The 18,638-nt window shown below is 37.5% G+C and overlaps 1 protein-coding gene across 1 annotated transcript in view; it reads left to right on the top strand.

The window, feature by feature from the left end:
* The window catches only part of LOC102255541 (ephrin type-A receptor 6), a 994,071-nt gene that overhangs the window by 648,495 nt on the left and 326,938 nt on the right, over positions 1 to 18,638 (top strand). The window contains exon 7 of the mRNA XM_014528319.1: positions 15,458 to 15,620. Coding sequence (XP_014383805.1) covers positions 15,458 to 15,620 — 163 coding nt within the window. The remainder of the gene's footprint in view (positions 1 to 15,457; positions 15,621 to 18,638) is intronic.

An 18,638-nucleotide genomic window follows, 5' to 3' on the forward strand; every position in this document is an offset into this window, starting at 1 on the left:
TATATATATACTAGGGGCCCGGTGCACAAAAATTTGTGCACTGGGGAGGGGGTTCCCTCAGCCCAGCTTGCCCCCTATCACATACTGGGAGCCCTAGGGGATGTCCTACTACCTGCTCCCTGCTCCCTTGGGGAGTGGGCCTAAGCCACAGTCTGGCCACCCTTTGTGGGAGTCGACCGGGCTGATCAGGGGAAGGCACCAGCCCCATCACCGCACTGTTGCAGCCACTGCAAGTCAACAATTGCTGGCTGGCTCCGCCCTGGTTCCCTGCCTCTGCTGCCATCAACAATGGGCCGGGGCACCCCCAGCTCCCACCGCAGCTGATCGCTGGCTGGCTCCTCCCCAGCCCAAGCCTAAAGCCTCTGGCTGAGGCGTCCGGCCTGGGCAGGGGGACCCGCAGCTGCAGTGGCCCTGCGATCGTGGGCTCCGCATTAGGTCCAGGCAAGGGACCCCTAGCTCCCGGGACTGCCAGCTTCCCCCGTGCTCAGCTCCCATCACTGGCTCCACCCCTACTTCCGCTATCACTGGCCAGGGTGGCAAAGGCGCCCAATTCTCCAATCACTGCCCGATTCGCCGCCTTTGCCCTGCCCCCCGGCTCTTAGCTCCCCCCTGGGTTTCCCATCACTGTCAGTGGCAGTGGGCTTCTTCCTGCTTTCCCTTTAACCTCCCTGCATTGTGCCTACATATGCAAATTAACCGCCATCTTTGTTGGCAGTTAACCGCCATCTTAGTTGGCAGTTAATTTGCATATCACCCTGATTAGCCAATGAAAAGGGTAGCGGTCGTACGCTAATTACCATGTTTCTCTTTTATTAGTGTAGATATATATATCACATATTTTTATCCAATCATCCATAAAAGGACACTTAGGTAGTTTCTATGTCTTGGCTATTGTGAAAAATGCTGGACAAACATAGGAGTGCATATATCTTTATGCATAAATGTTTTCAAATTGTTTCAGATAGACACCCAGAAGAGGGATTGATGGGTCATATATGGTAGCTCTATTCTTAATTTTTTTAGGAACCTCTATACTGTTTTCCATAGTGGCTGTACCAGTTTACGTTCCCACCGGCAGTGTGAAAGAGTTTCCTTTTCTCCACAACCTCATCAACACTTGTTATTTCTTGTCATTGATAATAGCCATTCTAACAGCTGTGAGGAGGTATCTCATTGTGTTTTGACTTGTATTTCCCTTATAACTAGTGAGCATCTTTTCATGTATCTGTTGGCCATCTGTATATCTTCCTTGGAAAAGGTTCTAGTCAGGCCATTCTGAAATGTCCCAGATGATATCCCATTGTGGTTTAAATTGGTATTTCCCTCATGATTATTGGGCATCTTTTCATATATATATTGTCCGTCTGTATGTCCTCTTTGGAGAACTGTCTATTCAGGTCCTCTGTTCATTTTTTTGTTTTGAGCTGGGTTGTGGGTTTTTTTTATTTTTGTTTGTTTGTTTGTTTTGTTTTGTTTTTGGTGTTAAGTTGTGTGAGTTCCCTATATATTTTGGACATTAACTTTTTATCAGATGTATCATTAGCAAATATCTTCTATTTAGTAGGTTGTGTTTTTGTTTTGTGGATGGTTTCCTTCAGTGAACAAAAACTTTTTAGTTTGATGTAGTTCTATTTGTTCATTTTTTCATTTGTTTCCTTTGTCTGGAAATATATATAGACATACCAAATATATATATATATATATATTACTAAGAGCAATGTCAAAGAGTTTACTGCCTATGTTTTCTTCTAGGAGTTTTATAGTTAGGGTCTTACATTTAAGTCTTTAATCAATTTTGAGTTTGTTCTTGTATATGGTATAAGAAAGTGATCCAATTTCATTATTTTGCACGTGACTGTCCAGTTATCACAATACCATTTATTGAAGTGACAGTCTTTACCCCATTGTATATACTTGCCTTCTTTGTCATAGATGAATTGACCATATAGGTGTGGATTTATTTCTGGATTCTCTATTCTGTTCCATTGATCCACATGTCTGTTTTAATGCTAATACCATCCTGTTTTGATTACTATAACCTTATAGTATTCTTTGATATCAGGTAGTATAATACCTCCAACTTTGTTCTTCTTTCTCAAGATTGCTTTGGCCTTTGAGGTCATTTGTGGTTCCATATAAACTTTAGGATTATTTTTTCTAGTTCTGTAAAAAATGCCTTTCATATTTTGATAGGGATTACATGGAATCTATAGATTGATATGGGTATTATGGACATTTTGATATTAATTCTTTCTATCCATGAGCACTGTATATGCTTCCATTTATTTGTATATTCTTCAGTTTATTTCTTTACTATCTTACAGTTTTCCAGGTATAGGTCTTTTACTTTATTAGATAAATTTATTCATAGGTGTGTTTTTTTTCTGATGCAATTATGAAAGGGATTGTTGTCTTTATTTCTCTCTCTGATTCATTATTGGTGTATAAAAATACAACCAGTTTCTGAATATTAATTTTGTATCCTGCTACTTTACTGCATTCATTTGTCAGTTCTAATAGTTTTTTTGGTGGAATTTAAGGGTTGTCTATATGTAGCATCATATCATCTGCAAATAATAATAATTTTTCTTCTTCCTTTCCAATTTGGATAATTTTTATTTTTTTGTTTGATTGCTATGACTAGGACTTTCAATACAATGTTGACTAACAGTGGTGAAAGTAGGTACCTTTGTCTTTAGGATATCCTTGTCCCTTATGTTAGGCAAAATGCTTTTAGCTTTTCCCAGTTGAATATGATGTTAGTTATGAGTTTGTAATATATTATCTTTATTATATTGAGGTATCTTCCCTCTATTCCCACTTTGCTGAGAGTTTTTATCATAAACGGATGCTGGATTTTGTCAAGTGCTTTTTCTGCATTTATAAATATGATCAAATTATTTTTATCTTTCACTTTCTTTATGTGGTATATCACATTAATTGATTTGTGGGTATTGAACCAATCTTGCACCCCAGGAATGTATCCCATTTGACCATGGTGTATGATATTTTTAATATATTGCTGATATTTTGTTGAGGACTTTTGCATTTATGTTCATCAGGCATATTTACCTATAATTTTTTATAGTGTCTTTAACTGGTTTTGGAATCAGAGTAATGGAAGCCTTGTAAAATGAGCATGGGAGCCATTCCTCCTCTTCAATTTTTTGGACTAGTTTAAGGAGGGTGTATTAATTCTTCTTTGACTGTTTGTTAAAATTTAGTTGTGAAGTCATCTAGTACAAGACATTTTTGGGGGGGAGTTTTTGATTACTGATTCTATTTTGTTAATATTCTCTGTGGTAGGATTATCTTTTTTTAGCCTAAACTTAATTTAATTTAGTACTTCATCATAGATAATTTTCTCTTTTTCTAATTTAATTACAAAACTACCTTGTGTATATGAATAAATAAATAATATATAGCCACTGTTTGAAAATGATACAGAGTAAAATAATATTTCTGGAAAATGAGCTTGCTCTGCCTTGAATTACTCTACTTTCATTTAATGCTGTTTATTGTCACTTACATATTTAAAAGTTTTTTTGGTTTCAAATACTCACATTGGAACTAGAAGAAATGTGTGTGTGTGTGTCCATGGTCTGTAGGAAACTGTCAATTACTGCAATCTCTTTATTAGTATTATATTACTTATTTTCTTTCAATGATGAGATATACCTCAGTTTCTAGTAACAGTATCTTGATAAATCTATATTTTATTGTATTTTATTATAAATCTTGAGACATTCATTTGATGTACATTAAATACTGTATTACCAGTCATCTGAGGAAATTCAACATCAATGAATTAGATTATTGACTGAAAATATTGAGTTATTCAGAGCAAAATGGAATACTTCTCAATTCAAGATAATATCACTTATAATGAAAGTTTAAAATCTCTCTTTTGGGAGGTGGGACTATGTTTCTTGAAACTTGAATCATGAGTTGTAGCTCTACAGGTTAATCTTAATGAATGCCTTTGTTTTGACTTTGAGTAAAACAAATACATTTATCATAAGGTCATAATTATACCCATAGACAAATATAAAAAAATATTAAAGTTCCAACATTTTGACAAGATTTAAATTAGAAAGAAAAAAATGAAAAATAAATCTTCAGAAAGTTTTTTCCTATTCTAAGTGCTTGTATATTTAAATAAATTTCTGCTTCCTTTTCAATGCAAGAAGCAGCTCTTACATCACCATGTTTTGTGGTGGAGTTGGACAAATGTACTACTTACTCAGTATTCACAAATGATGTTTTTCTGTGAATGCTTTTCTACAAAGCATTTTATCATATTCTACTGGCTTTCTCACTCTAGTGAAATTCTACCCATCTTATTCATTTTATTTTTTCTTAATTTCTTAATCTACATTCCAAAATTAGGTAGAATTAATCAAAGCACCATGCATGTATTGCCTTTCCAGTTTATGCCAGTTCATTCAGCCATATTGTTCTAATGATTTAACTTTGAAAATGTTCAGCTGATATTTGGAATAGCATTTATATTTGAAGAAGTCCACATATGTGTATAAATGTTTCCAAAGATACTTAGTGTGTTTTCATTTCTCAGTGGCACTTATTGCTAACTTATCCTAATTTTTGTCATAAAAGTTGTTTTAACCAGCTTTGATGTAGCTACTAGAGGCCCGATGCACGAAATTTGTGCAAGAGTAAGCCTTCTTCCCCCCGGCTGCCGGCACCGGCTTCCCTCTGGCACCCTGGACCTGGACTTCCCTTGCAGCCCTGGCTTCATCCAGAAGGTCATCCCAGAAGGATGTCCAGTCTAATTATTATATTACGCTTTTATTATTATAGATATTACCTGACCTAAACTACTACCATCAGCAGGAATTTGCAAAATTTTCTAAAAATGTTAAGTTTAAACTTAGTGTACTCCTCAAATCTACACTAATAAAAGACAAACATGTAAATTGACCATACCTTTGCTATGCCTTAATCCACGCCCACCAGCCAATCAGAGTGACTATATGCAAATTAACCCAACCAAGATGGCGGCCGGCAGCCATGGAGCTGGAGCAAGCAGGAGGCGTGGGTTGCCCCAATGATGGAGGAAGCCAAGCTTCCTGCCTGCCGTGGCCGGCTCTGAGCTCCTCTCAAGGCTACAAAGTTTCAGTTATAGAAGGTAAATAAATCCCAGAATAAAAAAAAAAAGGAGTGGCTAGGAGCTTCCGTCGCCGGGGAGGTGGGGGGGGCTTGGCCAGCCTGAAAACTGCCCTCAGCCCCTCACCCAGGCTGGCCAAACCTCCATGGGGTGAGGGTCCCCACTTGGGGGGGCTTGACCAGCCTGCAAACAGCCATCAGCCCCTCACCCAGTCTGGCCAGGCACCACAGCAGGACCCCCACCCTGAAGGGGGTGTGACCAGCCTGCAAACACCCATCAGCCCCTCACCTAGGCTGGCCAGGAATCCCAGCAGGACCCCTACCCTGATCTGGGACACCCTTCAGGGCAAACCAGCCGGCCCCCACCCATGCACCAGCCCTCTATCCTATATAATAATGCTATATAATAAAAGGGTAATATGCAAACTGACCCTAATAGCAGAACAACTGGTAATGACTGCTCACTATGACACACACTGACCACCAGGCGTCAGACACTCAATGCAGGAGCTGCCCCCTGGTGGTCAGTGTGCTCCCACAGGGGGAGCTCTGCTCAGCCACAAGCCAGGCTGACGGCTGCCAGTACAGTGGTGGGAGCCTCTCCCACCTCCTCAGCAGCACTAAAGATGTCCAACTGCAGCTTAGGCCTGCTCCCCGCTGGCAAGTGGACATCCCCTGAGGGCTCCCGGGCTGCCAGAGGGATGTCTGATTGCCAGCTTAGGCCCAATCCCCCTGGGAGCGGGCCTAAGCCAGCAGGTGGTCATCCCCTGAGTTGTCCCAGACTGCGAGAGGGCACAGGCCAGGCTGAGGGACCCCCCCACGTACACAAATTTTTGTGCACCGGGCCTCTAGTATTCTTATAATAATTATAATCTTTTTTAAATTTCCCCCTTTTAAATAAAATAGTTTACTCATCCTTGATATTCCAACAAATAGGAATTCCTTAAATGTCTTATTCTCAGCTACGTACATTTTCTTCTTTTCTGCCTGCATGTTATTTTGCTGTCACTGAATTTATAATTCTTATAAATTATTTTTTAAAACTTTAAAAATGAATGAACAATTTAAAGGTATTTGTTTATGATATACTTTTAAGAAATGCATTTAGGAATTTTGAGATAAAAGTACTTCCTTCAGAAACAGGCATCAAGCTTTAAACACTTAATTTTTGTTTGAGCATCATTATAAGTAAGAGCAATAAAGCCCAGAAGAAAAATCTATATCCTATCTATACCAAGGTAGGTTACACAAAGACAGATGGGAAAGCAAACACTGTATAAATATTAAGACATATCCATTAAAAGATATTTCAGTACAAATATGAGGTTTTTTTCAAATGTACTGTTTTGTAAAATATTTTTGGCAAGTAAAATCTTGGCTGTTCTCCACACTGTTCCTAAGAAAACAAGCCAGCTATACAGACATAATATTATTGCATTTTTATTACAGAAGTACTAAAAGTTAGTAAAAGAGGTTTTCTCACATCTCATTTGAATTGTCATTAATATATTTCGAACTAATTTTAAACTGCTAAAACAATATATATAACTTAAAAACTAAATTGATAGAGCAATTAATTTGTTAATTTCTTTATTTTATCATTTGGCTAATATGTTATGAGAGCCTACAATATGTTACCCACATTACATTAAGCAGTGGGAATATAGTGGTTAATAGGCAAGCAAATGACATATAACATTTTTATTTTTTTAATATATTTTTATTGATCTCAGAGAGAAAGGGAGAGGGAGAGAGAGATAGAAACATCAATGATGAGAGAGAATCATTGATTGGCTGCCTCCTGCACAGCACCTACTGGAGATGGAGCCCACAACCCAGGCATGTGCCCTTGATGGGAATCAAACCCCAGACTCTTCAGTCCACAGGCCGACGCTCTATCCACTGAGCCAAACTGGCTAGGGCAGACATCCAACATTTTTAAAAAGACTTCTTATAGCATCTGCAGGACTAATTTAAGGCACAAGCCTATTATTGCCCTATATTAAGTTCATCACCTATTGATAATGGCTTCTTAAAGAAAGAAATATGCTCTTATATATCTGCTGTAGCCTGTATAGTGTTTTACACATTTTTTTGCTTTTTTCTTACAACAAGCTTGCCCTTTTGAGATGGTATAACCTTCTCAGTTTTCATAAATGAAAATTAGAATTCCATTGATCTGATCCTAACATCAGTGTTTCCTAAGGGACCCACTGTAATAATTTGCCATTTTCCCTAACAGTAATTTTACCCACTATTTCAAGCAGTTAATGATCTACATATGTTATCTGCTTTCTGAAAATCAGTTATGAATGCTTAATTCTAGATCAATATTTTTCTACCTCGGTGCCATCTCTTACTCTTGCTCAACATTTATTATTCAAGGAATGCATTTAATTTTCATTTTTGGTGAAACAAGGTACACATCAGAAGGACTATAAGGAAAAAAAAATCACTTGAATGTATTTCAAAGTGATCTAGGGTTATCTCCTATTTTGGAATATTGGGGATAATCAAGAGTTGATTATAGTAAATTATAGCCATGGGATACTAAATGGCACTTCTCCAAAAGTGCAGTCAGAAAGTAGTTGTGTACCTAGAATGTCTACTTCTACATTTTTCTTACTTACGCATAATTTGTCTTTTTTTTTATTATAAAAGTAGCCATTTTTTACCTAAGAAAAATATTTCAGAACACTTCACCTAATAGGTTAGAACAACCTACCAATTAGCTTCTTAACCCCTTCTCTCCTCAAATTAAAATCTCCGTCTGTGTATTTATATGAATGTGAGAAACAAAAGCAACTCTCCTGGTAACCAATGGCAGAACCCAACCCCAATGATTATTTAAGGATGTCAGAATGTAGAATCCAAGGCAGAGCAGACCATCCCAGGTTCAGTAAAGCAACAACCAAGAAAGATGAGTTTATTTAACCTCAATACAGTTTCTCTTTCTGTATCTCTTCATTGTGGATTCCATTTCATTGGAGAAGAAATCTCTAATTATTCTAGCTTGCTTTTATCTCTGGGCAATCAGCTTTGTTGGGGACAGTCCCATCTTCCCCTGATGGTGTTGTTAACTTAGATCTGGATGCAGAAGAATCAGTGTGAGCTGCAAACCTTCCCAATTTGTGCTCCTACATTGGAGCAGCAGGTTTAGTAGTCCAGCTCCTGATGACATGTGACCAGAGCTGCACCAAATATCCCCTATGTTAAATAATCCAAGTATTCCTTTGTGGATATCAATTGATAGAAATTTATTAAACACTGTCTACGCATCCAACAAGTGTCATTTATGTCCGTGTTTAATATTATATTGTTTTCTCAGGAATCTGTAGTTTCAGTCTCCTAGCCAGTAAAACAAGAACTTCATTAGGACATGGCTTTAAAAAAAATGATTGTGGTAGTAGAGTGCTAATTTTAATGGCACTTTCACACACTGTTTATTTTCACTTGGAATGACGTAAAAGGATAAAGAAAAATCCAGCCCAGCCAGCGTGGCTGAGTGGTTGAGTGTCAACCTGTGAACCTGGAGGTCTCGGTTGGATTCCCGGTCGGGGCACATGGCTGGGTTGCGGGATCCCCCATAGGGGACGTACAAGAGGCACCCGATCAATGGTTCTTTTTCATCATCGATGTTTCTCTCCCTCTCCCTTCCTCTCTGAAATCAATAAAAATATATTTAAAAAGAAAAATCCAACAATCCTTTAATTGTCCTCTTAGTACTGTTCTGTGAATAAGGCCGTGCAGGTTACCTTTATACATCTAAAGTTCTAAAAGACACTCTTGGACTTCGTCAAACAAATTCCATTCCCAACTCTAACCATTTCATGTTCCATGAAAGATTGGGTGAGTTATAATAAGCCCGCCTGGTTTCCTAGAATCTGTCTGTATAATATAATATCAAAAGAATAAAAATAAAAGCAGAATTATTGGAAGTGTTAACCAGAGTAGAAAATAATATTATGTTTGAAATAACTAGTTAAAATTCGTGTTGAAAATTGCTTCTGCCATGGAGGAGCTATTTATATAAAAGTATTTTAATGCCATCAAATCATTACTCTATGGTTCACAGGATAGCTTAAATGTAAAGTTATTTCTATTGATTAGCTGGCCAAGAACACAAAGTATTAAATAAATGACCTTGACTCAAAGTCTAATGTATACGTATACTTGCCCTGGACATACCTTCCCAAACTGAGCATAGTGAAAAAGCACAACTTGAATGGAAGCCACTGATCAGTTATATGACTTGCTTTGATAAATTACTTATTCTTTCTGGACAAGTTTCATCATATACTAAGTGAGAATAAAAATATTACCAGTTCTTTTTGCTTCACAAGATTATTATTGTATTAGATAAAGAATGTGTGTGAAAATAACTAATAAGTTGCAAAGCATTGCATAAATCATCATTGTTATGATTGCTGATATGTCTGCTGGTGTGGCTCAGTGGTTGAGCGTTGACCTATGAACCAGGAGTTCCTGGTTTGATTCCTGGTCAGGGCACATGCCTGGATTGCGGCCTCCATCCCCCATAGGGGACGTCCTCTCCCTTCCTCTCTGAAATAAATAAAAATATATTTTAAAACAAAGAAAAAGAAAAAAAAGGCTACAACATAATTTTAATAACATATATGATCCTATTAATTTAAAATTTAAAATATAAAACAAAGAGGTAATATATTATAGAAATTCCACCGGACCCGAAGACTTTAAGAGAAAGAAAACCAGCTAAAAGATGACCACTATGCGTACCTGTTGAATCTACTTCCATAACTGAGAATGGTAAACTCAAGAGAGTAAGATAGGAGTGATGAGAATGAATCACAGCAGAGGAGAGGAGGCTTGTATTTCTCACATAAAAATATAGAATTTAATTGCTTAGGTAGAACTTTGGTGATTATGTAAGCAAAATCTACTAGAGTACCCTAGAGTCTTACACATAGTAAACATTCAATGAATGTGTGTGAAATAAATGAATTTTCTATACGAGTAAATCAAAGTCTTGAAGGTGATTTAGCAAAGTACATAATAGAACTAGAACCAAGATCAAGACCAAAAAAAGAGAATTCCAATCCAGAATTCTCTACACGCTGCCTTCTTTTTATATATGCCATGTTTCCTCTCATTGTAGCCAGAAACAGCCATAAAAACTGGGAATCTGAGCTTTTCTCTTCATTGTTACAGTTTCAGATCGAATGCTAACAGGGCCCAGAGTCTAGTAAGAGAATCTCTTTTAGTTCCTGTGAAGAGTTGACACTGACAGAGATAAAGCTAGGTTCAGAATTCTAGGTAAAAGAAAGGTTCAATGTGACAGATTAGACTCCCAGAAAAGCCTCGATTTCTATCAGCTGGGAAGGAGCAAAGAAATTAAACTGCAGAATCTGCCCCCAGGAAGAGAACCATAAGAAAAGGTGAACATCTCTAGACAACAATACATGTGTCGTCTCCTACTTAACAATGCCCTATGTTCATACTGTTAGCTTCTCAACTATTTTTTAATATACGTGGATTCATCTATAGGAATTGTATATGTATTTATTTTAGGAAATAATATAGATAACAGTATATTAAAGTGCATTGTTACTAAATTTTTTTATCCATAATTAGTGTTATGATCTGTGTTATCCAAGGAGAGGTAATACAAGCTATTTCACTTTCAACACGCATTAATGCAGAAGACCAGCAGTGCTCTCAGGAATGAGCACCCACTGTTCTACCCACAGGCTAGTATGTTTTGCAACCCACGAGGTTATGCCTTTGGAGCGTCACTTTATGCCATTTACTTACTGCTTGACAACCTGCCTTGACTCATAAACCTGTGCAAATAATAATCCTGGGTCTGCCACAAAAAAATTAAATATCATAGATTTTTGGAAATAAATAAATTCTTAGAAATTATTAATAATATTAATAATATATAAAAACTTAATGGAGTATAAGTAGTGCAGTATTTTGAATTTGTAGATTTATATTATGTTTTTGAAAATGCATACATTTGACCCTTAAACAAGGTGGGATTTTGAGATGCTGACCCTTGTGCAGTAGAAAATTCGCGTATTTGACTCTCCAAAAACTTAATTATAGTCATTCCTTGGTATCCAGGGGTGACTGGTTCCAGGATCTCATACATACCAAAATCCGCAGTTGCTCAAAGTCCTTTATTTAGAATGCTAGAGAACAATGTATTCTGTAGGCCCCCTAACTCCAAGGATCCCAAACCACAGATCAAAAATACTATTTTCAATCCATGTTTGGTTTAACCCATAGTTGCAAAAACCAGGATATGAAGGCTGACTGTATATTTATTGAAAACATCCAAGTATAAGAGGTCCTGTCCTGTTCAAACTCATGTTGTTCAAGGGTCCACTGTACTGAAAACTAATGAGTTAAGCGTGAAACACAAGAAGTTAGAAGACAGCATAATTAACAAAAGGGAAATAGAAAGAAGAAAATAATTTATAGTAAGAACAGATATTAAAAGTAGTAGAAAATAGAGAAATAATCAGAGAGCTAAACAAAGCCAAAAGTTGATTCAAACCTCTAGAAAGCTTGACAAAGAAAAAAAATACAAAAAGAAATAATATTAAGACTGAGCAGAGGATTTTACTATGGATTTAACAAACATGAAAAACATATAAGAGAGTTTTATGAACAGTAAAATGTATTACCTAGCAAAGTTGAAGTTGCACGTGCCATACAACTAGCAATTCCATCACGGCAAACTCCAGAAAGACTCACACACCCTGTGCAAGCATGTTCTGAATTCAGCCTGCCAGGATGAATAAAGAGATCTGGGTGGCTCTGTGGCAAAGCATAGTGTCTGCCTGGTAACAGTTACATTGAACTGGAGTTGATGTGTCAGCAACAAGTCAATTAGCCAAAATCCTGGGACAATAGTGCCTGTGCTTGTCATGGGTAAGTGCTAATTTGGTTTCCCAGGAGCTTGGAAACCCCAGGAGGAGAGAGGGCAGCTATGCACTGGGAGGAAAAACTTTGGTGCCTGCTGCTTTCTGAGCCCCCTCCTCAGCATGCTCAGCGATAGCAAGAGGTAAGACAAGGCAGCAGCCACCACACTACTGTGATTTAGGCTGAGGAACCAGATAGGCACACTTCCTACCTGAGGATTTTTATTCCTGGGATGTACCTACAAATGCACTTTTGTATCTAACAGCAGGAATGCAAAAAGCTGTTTGCAAAAGGTGTCCTTTACTCCCTGAAACTTTACTAAGTAAGAAATTACTATTCCCCTATGTTTTGGTGAAGCGACAAAGACATAACAGATCATTATGGGGCCATTCCAAGAGCAAATTTTTGCTTTTGTATCTTCTCTTCTCTCTATGAGGATAAGACTAAATTCTTTTTTCCATGCTTTAAAATTCTTCTCTCAGTCATCACTTCAAAATACACCATAACTCTTATGTTGCAGAAAATTTTGTGATCGGTGGAATCTTTTCTTCTTGTATGTGAGACTGAAAAAATCCAAAACGTTTTGAAAATTAAACCAGAAATTATATTCTCTTCTACTAGTACACATTTTTTTCAGCAATATGGGTTTTATACCCCAAGTTATAAAGGCCTTGATTTTAGAAAATCCTTCTGTAAGCCCCGTGATCGGCAAACTGCGGCTCACGAGCCACATGCGGCTCTTGGGCCCCTTGAGTGTGGCTCTTCCTAAGCCTTAGGAGTACCCTAATTATGTTATTAACAATGTACCTACCTATATAGTTTAAGTTTAAAAAATTTGGCTCTCAAAAGAAATTTCAGTCGTTGTACTGTTGATATTTGGCTCTGTTGACTAATGAGTTTGCTGACCACTGCCTTAGCAGATGATTGCTACCATCAATGTTTTTATAGATTTTATTTCCTTGGATTTTATGTTAGGTGGATATTTATTTACTTTCTAATCTCAAAACTACCTAGAGATAAGTTGACATTTGTCTGTTTTGTCTTTTTGTTTAAAATTTGCTGTTATTAACTCATATTTTCTTTGTACTTCATGTTTAATAAACAGATCTATTATTGGGGGTATAGGGCAAATTCAATTCCTCAGCTAGACACAGAATAACCATGTGGCATATAAGATTCTGACAAATAAAGCCATAAAAATTTTAAATGATCTTTAAGATGAGGATTTTTTTTCTCTCAAAAGTAGCTTAAGGTAAAGAAATTTCATAGTTCTAAATCTTAAAGCATCACAAGCAAATAAAAATGCAGTTTGATACATTTTACATGTGTGTAGATTTTTATAACTTCATTTGTTAGTTTGGAAGATCTGAACAAGAGATTTTCAGAAAAAGGCTAAATTTTGATGGGTATATTATAGATAGAATTTAAGCATCGAATGAGTGCTTCAGTTAATGACCTTGAAAGTCACTTCCATCCCTGAGAAAACTTCTATCTTCATATTAATCATAAAAATAGTGCCTAATTAACTTAAGGATCTGTGGCCTAATTTGACCTATGAATTGCAAAGAGTTTTTCATACAAATACTACTTTTTTCAGACACATTATAAAATCCTATCTAATAAAGAGGGAATATGCTAATTGACCTTCACACTGTCACAAAGATGGCAGCACCCACAGCCAATAAGGAGGGAATATGCTAATTAACTGTCCCACCCTCAAAGATGGTGGCGCCCACAGCCAAAGATGGCTGGTAGGGGAGGGCAGTTGGGGGCAATAGGGCCAGCAGGGGAGCAGTTAGGTGTCGATCAGGCTGGCAAGGGAGTGGTTGGGGGTGATCAGGCTGGCAGGCAGAAGCAGTTAGGGGCAATCAGGCAGGCAGGCAGGCGAGCGGTTGGGAGCCAGCTGTCCCAGATTGTGAGAGGGATGTCCGAGGGGTCCCACATTGGATAGGGTGCATGCTGGACTGAGGGACAAACCCCCCCCCAAGTTTATGAATTTCATGCACTGGGCCTCTAGTATAATTATAAAGTTATTAAATAACTAGAGGCCGGGTGCATGAATTTGTGCACCAGTGGGGTCCCTTGGCCTGGCCTGCGGGGTCGGGCCAAAACCAGCTCTCCAACATCCCCCGAGGGGTCCCAGATTGCGAGAGGGTGCAGGCCAGGCCAGGGGACTCCACTGGTGCACAATTGGGACCGGGGAGGGATGCGGCAGGTTGGCCAACCAGGGAGGGACTGGGAGAGGGCTCCAGGGCATGTCCGGCCCGTCTTGCTCAGTCCTGCAGCAGCAAGCTAACCTACTGGTCAGAGCATCTGCCCCCTGGTGGTCAGTGCATATCATAGTGAACAGTTGAGCAGCCTTAGCATATCATTAGCATATTAAGCTTTGATTGGTTGAATGGATGACTGGACACTTAGCATATTAGGCTTTTATTATATACAAAAACAGTTTAAAGTTTAATTTGTCTCACCAGCAGCATATTGTTTAGTCACTTATATGCACAGGTCAAATTAAATACCCTGCTCTTAGGTGGGAGTCATTTTAAAAAACCCTGACAGGTTAGATCACTTAGTCAGCTGCAGCAAGTCAATCTGCTGTTAGTGAGGAGATGTAGTTTGGCAGTTAACTGCAGGTGACTGGAAACCAAGCCTCCAGGCCTGCCTATGATTCCAAAAGTGTGGTAAACCTTTCATACCTTCCTACGTCTTCGATGCTCCTTCAGGAGCACACTATATTTAAATCTATCTTACAATCACTATGTAACTTGTACATCTTTAAAAATAAACTGTGGTGTCTGGGACAGGAGTCAATTCGCTCTCACATGTTTATGGTTTCATGTTTTCAGTTGACTCAACTTGAGTTGTTAGTACTGGGGAATCACTGAGTTTCAGGACCAAGCAATTGATTTGGGATAAAAAATTTTGAACTTTAAAAAGCAATTAATTTATGTTTCCTTTCACCCACAGGTCTACCCACGGATAGCGCCGGCATTTTGGCACTACCTGCGGGTAGAAGTGAGTAGCGAGTACTTAACTTCTCCCACCCTCGCTCCTGGCTCTCTGCTGGTGTGGTCTGGTCTGATGTGCCCAGTTTGCTCAAGATGCAGCTGCCATTCTGTGTAAACATGCTCTCACACCACCATGCCTCAGAGTTGGGTCAAAAATCCAAATCACTGAGAACACAAGTGAAGTTTATATAAGAGTAATCATCCTTCTTAATAAATTTCCAAATCAAGACCATATCATATGTATCCTAATGATAAATAACTAAGTGCTAAATTATGGAAAACTGTAATTATACCTCTTATTAATCAACACTTTTGATATTCTGGGCATAATTCCACAGCTTAACTTTGTATGCATCTAGGAAAAATTAGAATAACTGCATCATTTGCATTTTCTTCTTTTCTGTCCCTAGGAGCATGAGCAGCTCACCTATTCCTCCACGAGGTCCAAGGCCCCCAGTGTCATCATTACAGGTCTCAAGCCAGCCACCAAGTACATATTCCATATCCGAGTGAGGACTACAACAGGATATAGTGGCTACAGTCAGAAGTTTGAATTTGAAACAGGAGATGAAAGTAAGTTTCACACAAGGTATAGAGTAAGATGTTCATTTAGTACCATTCCAATAGTGAAAATCTAATATCCTGATAGTTAAAAATCTAATGTCCCAAAATTTTATTAATCTTATCAAACAGGATTCTGTTCATGCAAATGGTCATACGGCCATATCAGTTAAAGTTTTACTGTTACCCATGTAATATGACCCCAATATGTCTCTTCATGCAGAATTCATCACTTACACTATAACACAGATTCTCAGTAGGTGGTTAGCCTAAATGGTCTTCAGTGTTGGCATCATAATATGAGGCTAGTGAAAACTTGGGAGAGAATAAAGCCATGAGAAAATGATTTTAGGAGTTATTTCAATATTTTGCAGCTTTGGCTTATCTCAGGTACACCATTGAAATGCACATTATAAGTTTAAATGTAGATGCATGGGCTTAATTAGAAATTCAAATTAGTTCCATAGCCCCAACTCACTGACAACCAAAATGGGAGATGAGGGACTGAGGTATTTCAACATCACATAACGTATGTGTTGAAATGTCTTACTCATTCTAAGCCCACCTCCACCACTGAATTCTTTTTTGGGGCTTTAATATTCATCTTGCTGCTCTCTTTGTATATGGGTGGCTCTTGCAATGTTCCTGATTAGAAAAATGTCTATCTAGTCATCATTGATAAGAATTCAAAAATAGAGAATTTGTTATAAAATTCTTTATGAATAATGGCAATAATCGCTACCATTTATTGAGCCTCTAAAAATACCAGAAATGATGTGAAGTATTTACATGTATTATCTCATTTAAACTTTTCACCCTTCAAAGAGACAAGTATTACTTTCCTAAATTAACTTGTGAGAAAACAAAAGCCTAGAGAAATTGAGCCATTTGTTTAGATTCATGCAACTGGTAAGAAACTAAGCTAATATTTTAGGGAGGTGGTCTGTACTCTTAATTGCTCCATTATCTTGCCAAGTCCTTTCATTTGAATTATTAATAATGCTAATGGTAAGACCACTAATTAGGCTACATTTTTTCTCTAGTTTATCACTTCCTCAAAGTGAAGCTACTTGGGTTTCAAATTCTGTGATGGAGCAAATGTTTTGTTTGTTATTTTTATGCTGATGAACAATACTGATCCATAAGAAATTCTTTTGTACAACTGTATCAAACGAAAGAGTGAAAAAAGCACTGACTTGTTTAATTATGAGGGAACACAGTGTTGGGAGAGTAAACTAATGAGTAAAAAGAATACTTATGGCCTGGATGTTTAATATCAGTGATAGTTATTTATAATTCTGCTGGAGACTATTGTCTTTTCAAGCTAGAAATTATTGGGACAAGAGTGTAATTATCACAAAGCATAGCTCCATAATAAAAAGCAATATTAAAATACCCAAAGAAGTGTACCTGCTATGTTCTGTTGACTATTTTTTCTGACCACATGTCAAGACTTAGGCTAGGTACAAAGCCGAGGATGCAACTCAAGGCAAGTTTGCTCTAGGGAAAAGTCTCATCATTGTCCTATCACAGCTATATCTATTTCCTCCCTGCACCCAGTTCTCTTACTTTATTTTACATAGGAAGAAATTAACCTAACTTCTCAAAAGTATGACATTTTGAATATTATTTCATTGAGTTAGAAATACACTCTCAGACAAACTCATAGGCCTAAAGCTAAATAAGTCGTTTGTGTTCATCTGGCACTTCTAGACAAGGCAATCCAGTTCATAAGAAAACAATAAGGTCTGATGTAAATTTGATTTGATTTTAATTCTAAATTTCAACTCATACTTTTAGATGTTATATAAAAGAAAATACTTTGAAATTCCTTAGCTGAAAAGTCCTATACTCACCAATGACCCAGTGCAATATTCATTCTTTTGGCAAAAAATGTAGAGGACACATGTGTGCCATTCTCTGAGTGAAGTCCTGGGGATAAAAATAATAATAAGAGCTATTGCCTTCACATAATTTATAGTTTAGATTTGTGAAAGGAAAATGAAAAATGCAATATTGTATGACATGTACTACCATAGAGTTAGGTAAAAGGTGATATGAGGCATAGAGAAGTGGCCCTAGTTCAGCACAAATGGTTCATGAAAGGTTCCTGGAGGGTGAGAAATGAGGGCTCATTCTTGAAAGGGGAGAAGTAAAGAAATAGCAAGAGTACTAAGGCCTGAGACAGCATGAAAAATTAAAGAAGAGCAAATAATTTGGTATGGTTACAGTGAAGAGACATGGAAGGCAAAATGGTAGGAGCTAAAGGTGGAGAGTTATTTATACAGGGGCTAAAATGCAGGCACTTTTCTGGCCATATTAAGGATATTGGGTCTTAGGAAGACATTGAGGAACCATAGGAGAAATTTAATCAGCAGTAACGTGACCAGTAACAGGTGTAGACTATGCTGAGCAATTTGCACAAATTACCATATTAATTCTGACAAGATTATATCTATTTTTAGAAACTTAAGTAGCTTTCCCCAAATATGATAACCAATCAGTGTATGTGAAGGATTAGAACCCTAGAACCATCTGATAAAGTCAGCAGCAGACAGCAAAAGCCACGTTCTAATTACTGATTTATAAATGTCATGAAAGTGACTTTTATTAGACCCTGGAAGAGACAGAGTGTCTGAGAAGTATCTGAAAAATGTTTGTCTAAACCTGGAGTTTGGGAACATAGAATGGCTCCCAAGTTCATTTGCAGCCTAAGGCAAAGTCATTTAAAGGATCACTTTTTATCTGGTTTGCTTTAAATTTCATTTTCAAAGCATGGTGTTTATATCTAGAAGAGAATTTCAATGAATAATGTCATAGTAGGATATGGATAGGTTTACTATAAATTCATAGGAATTTACTGTAGGTCCAATCTACTACATCAGTCTTTTTCTCTTCATAACCTCCTAGCTCATCTTTAAATTTTTATGGCATTGTTTCTCAAACAGTGGCTGAACTATTGTAATGTCAACTTTATTATCATGTTATCTCATGTGTATTCTGTTTACTTAGCTAACTAAGTATATATAT

The sequence above is a fragment of the Myotis brandtii genome, unplaced genomic scaffold (genome assembly GCF_000412655.1).
Source record: "Myotis brandtii unplaced genomic scaffold, ASM41265v1 scaffold63, whole genome shotgun sequence".
NCBI lineage: Eukaryota > Metazoa > Chordata > Mammalia > Chiroptera > Vespertilionidae > Myotis > Myotis brandtii.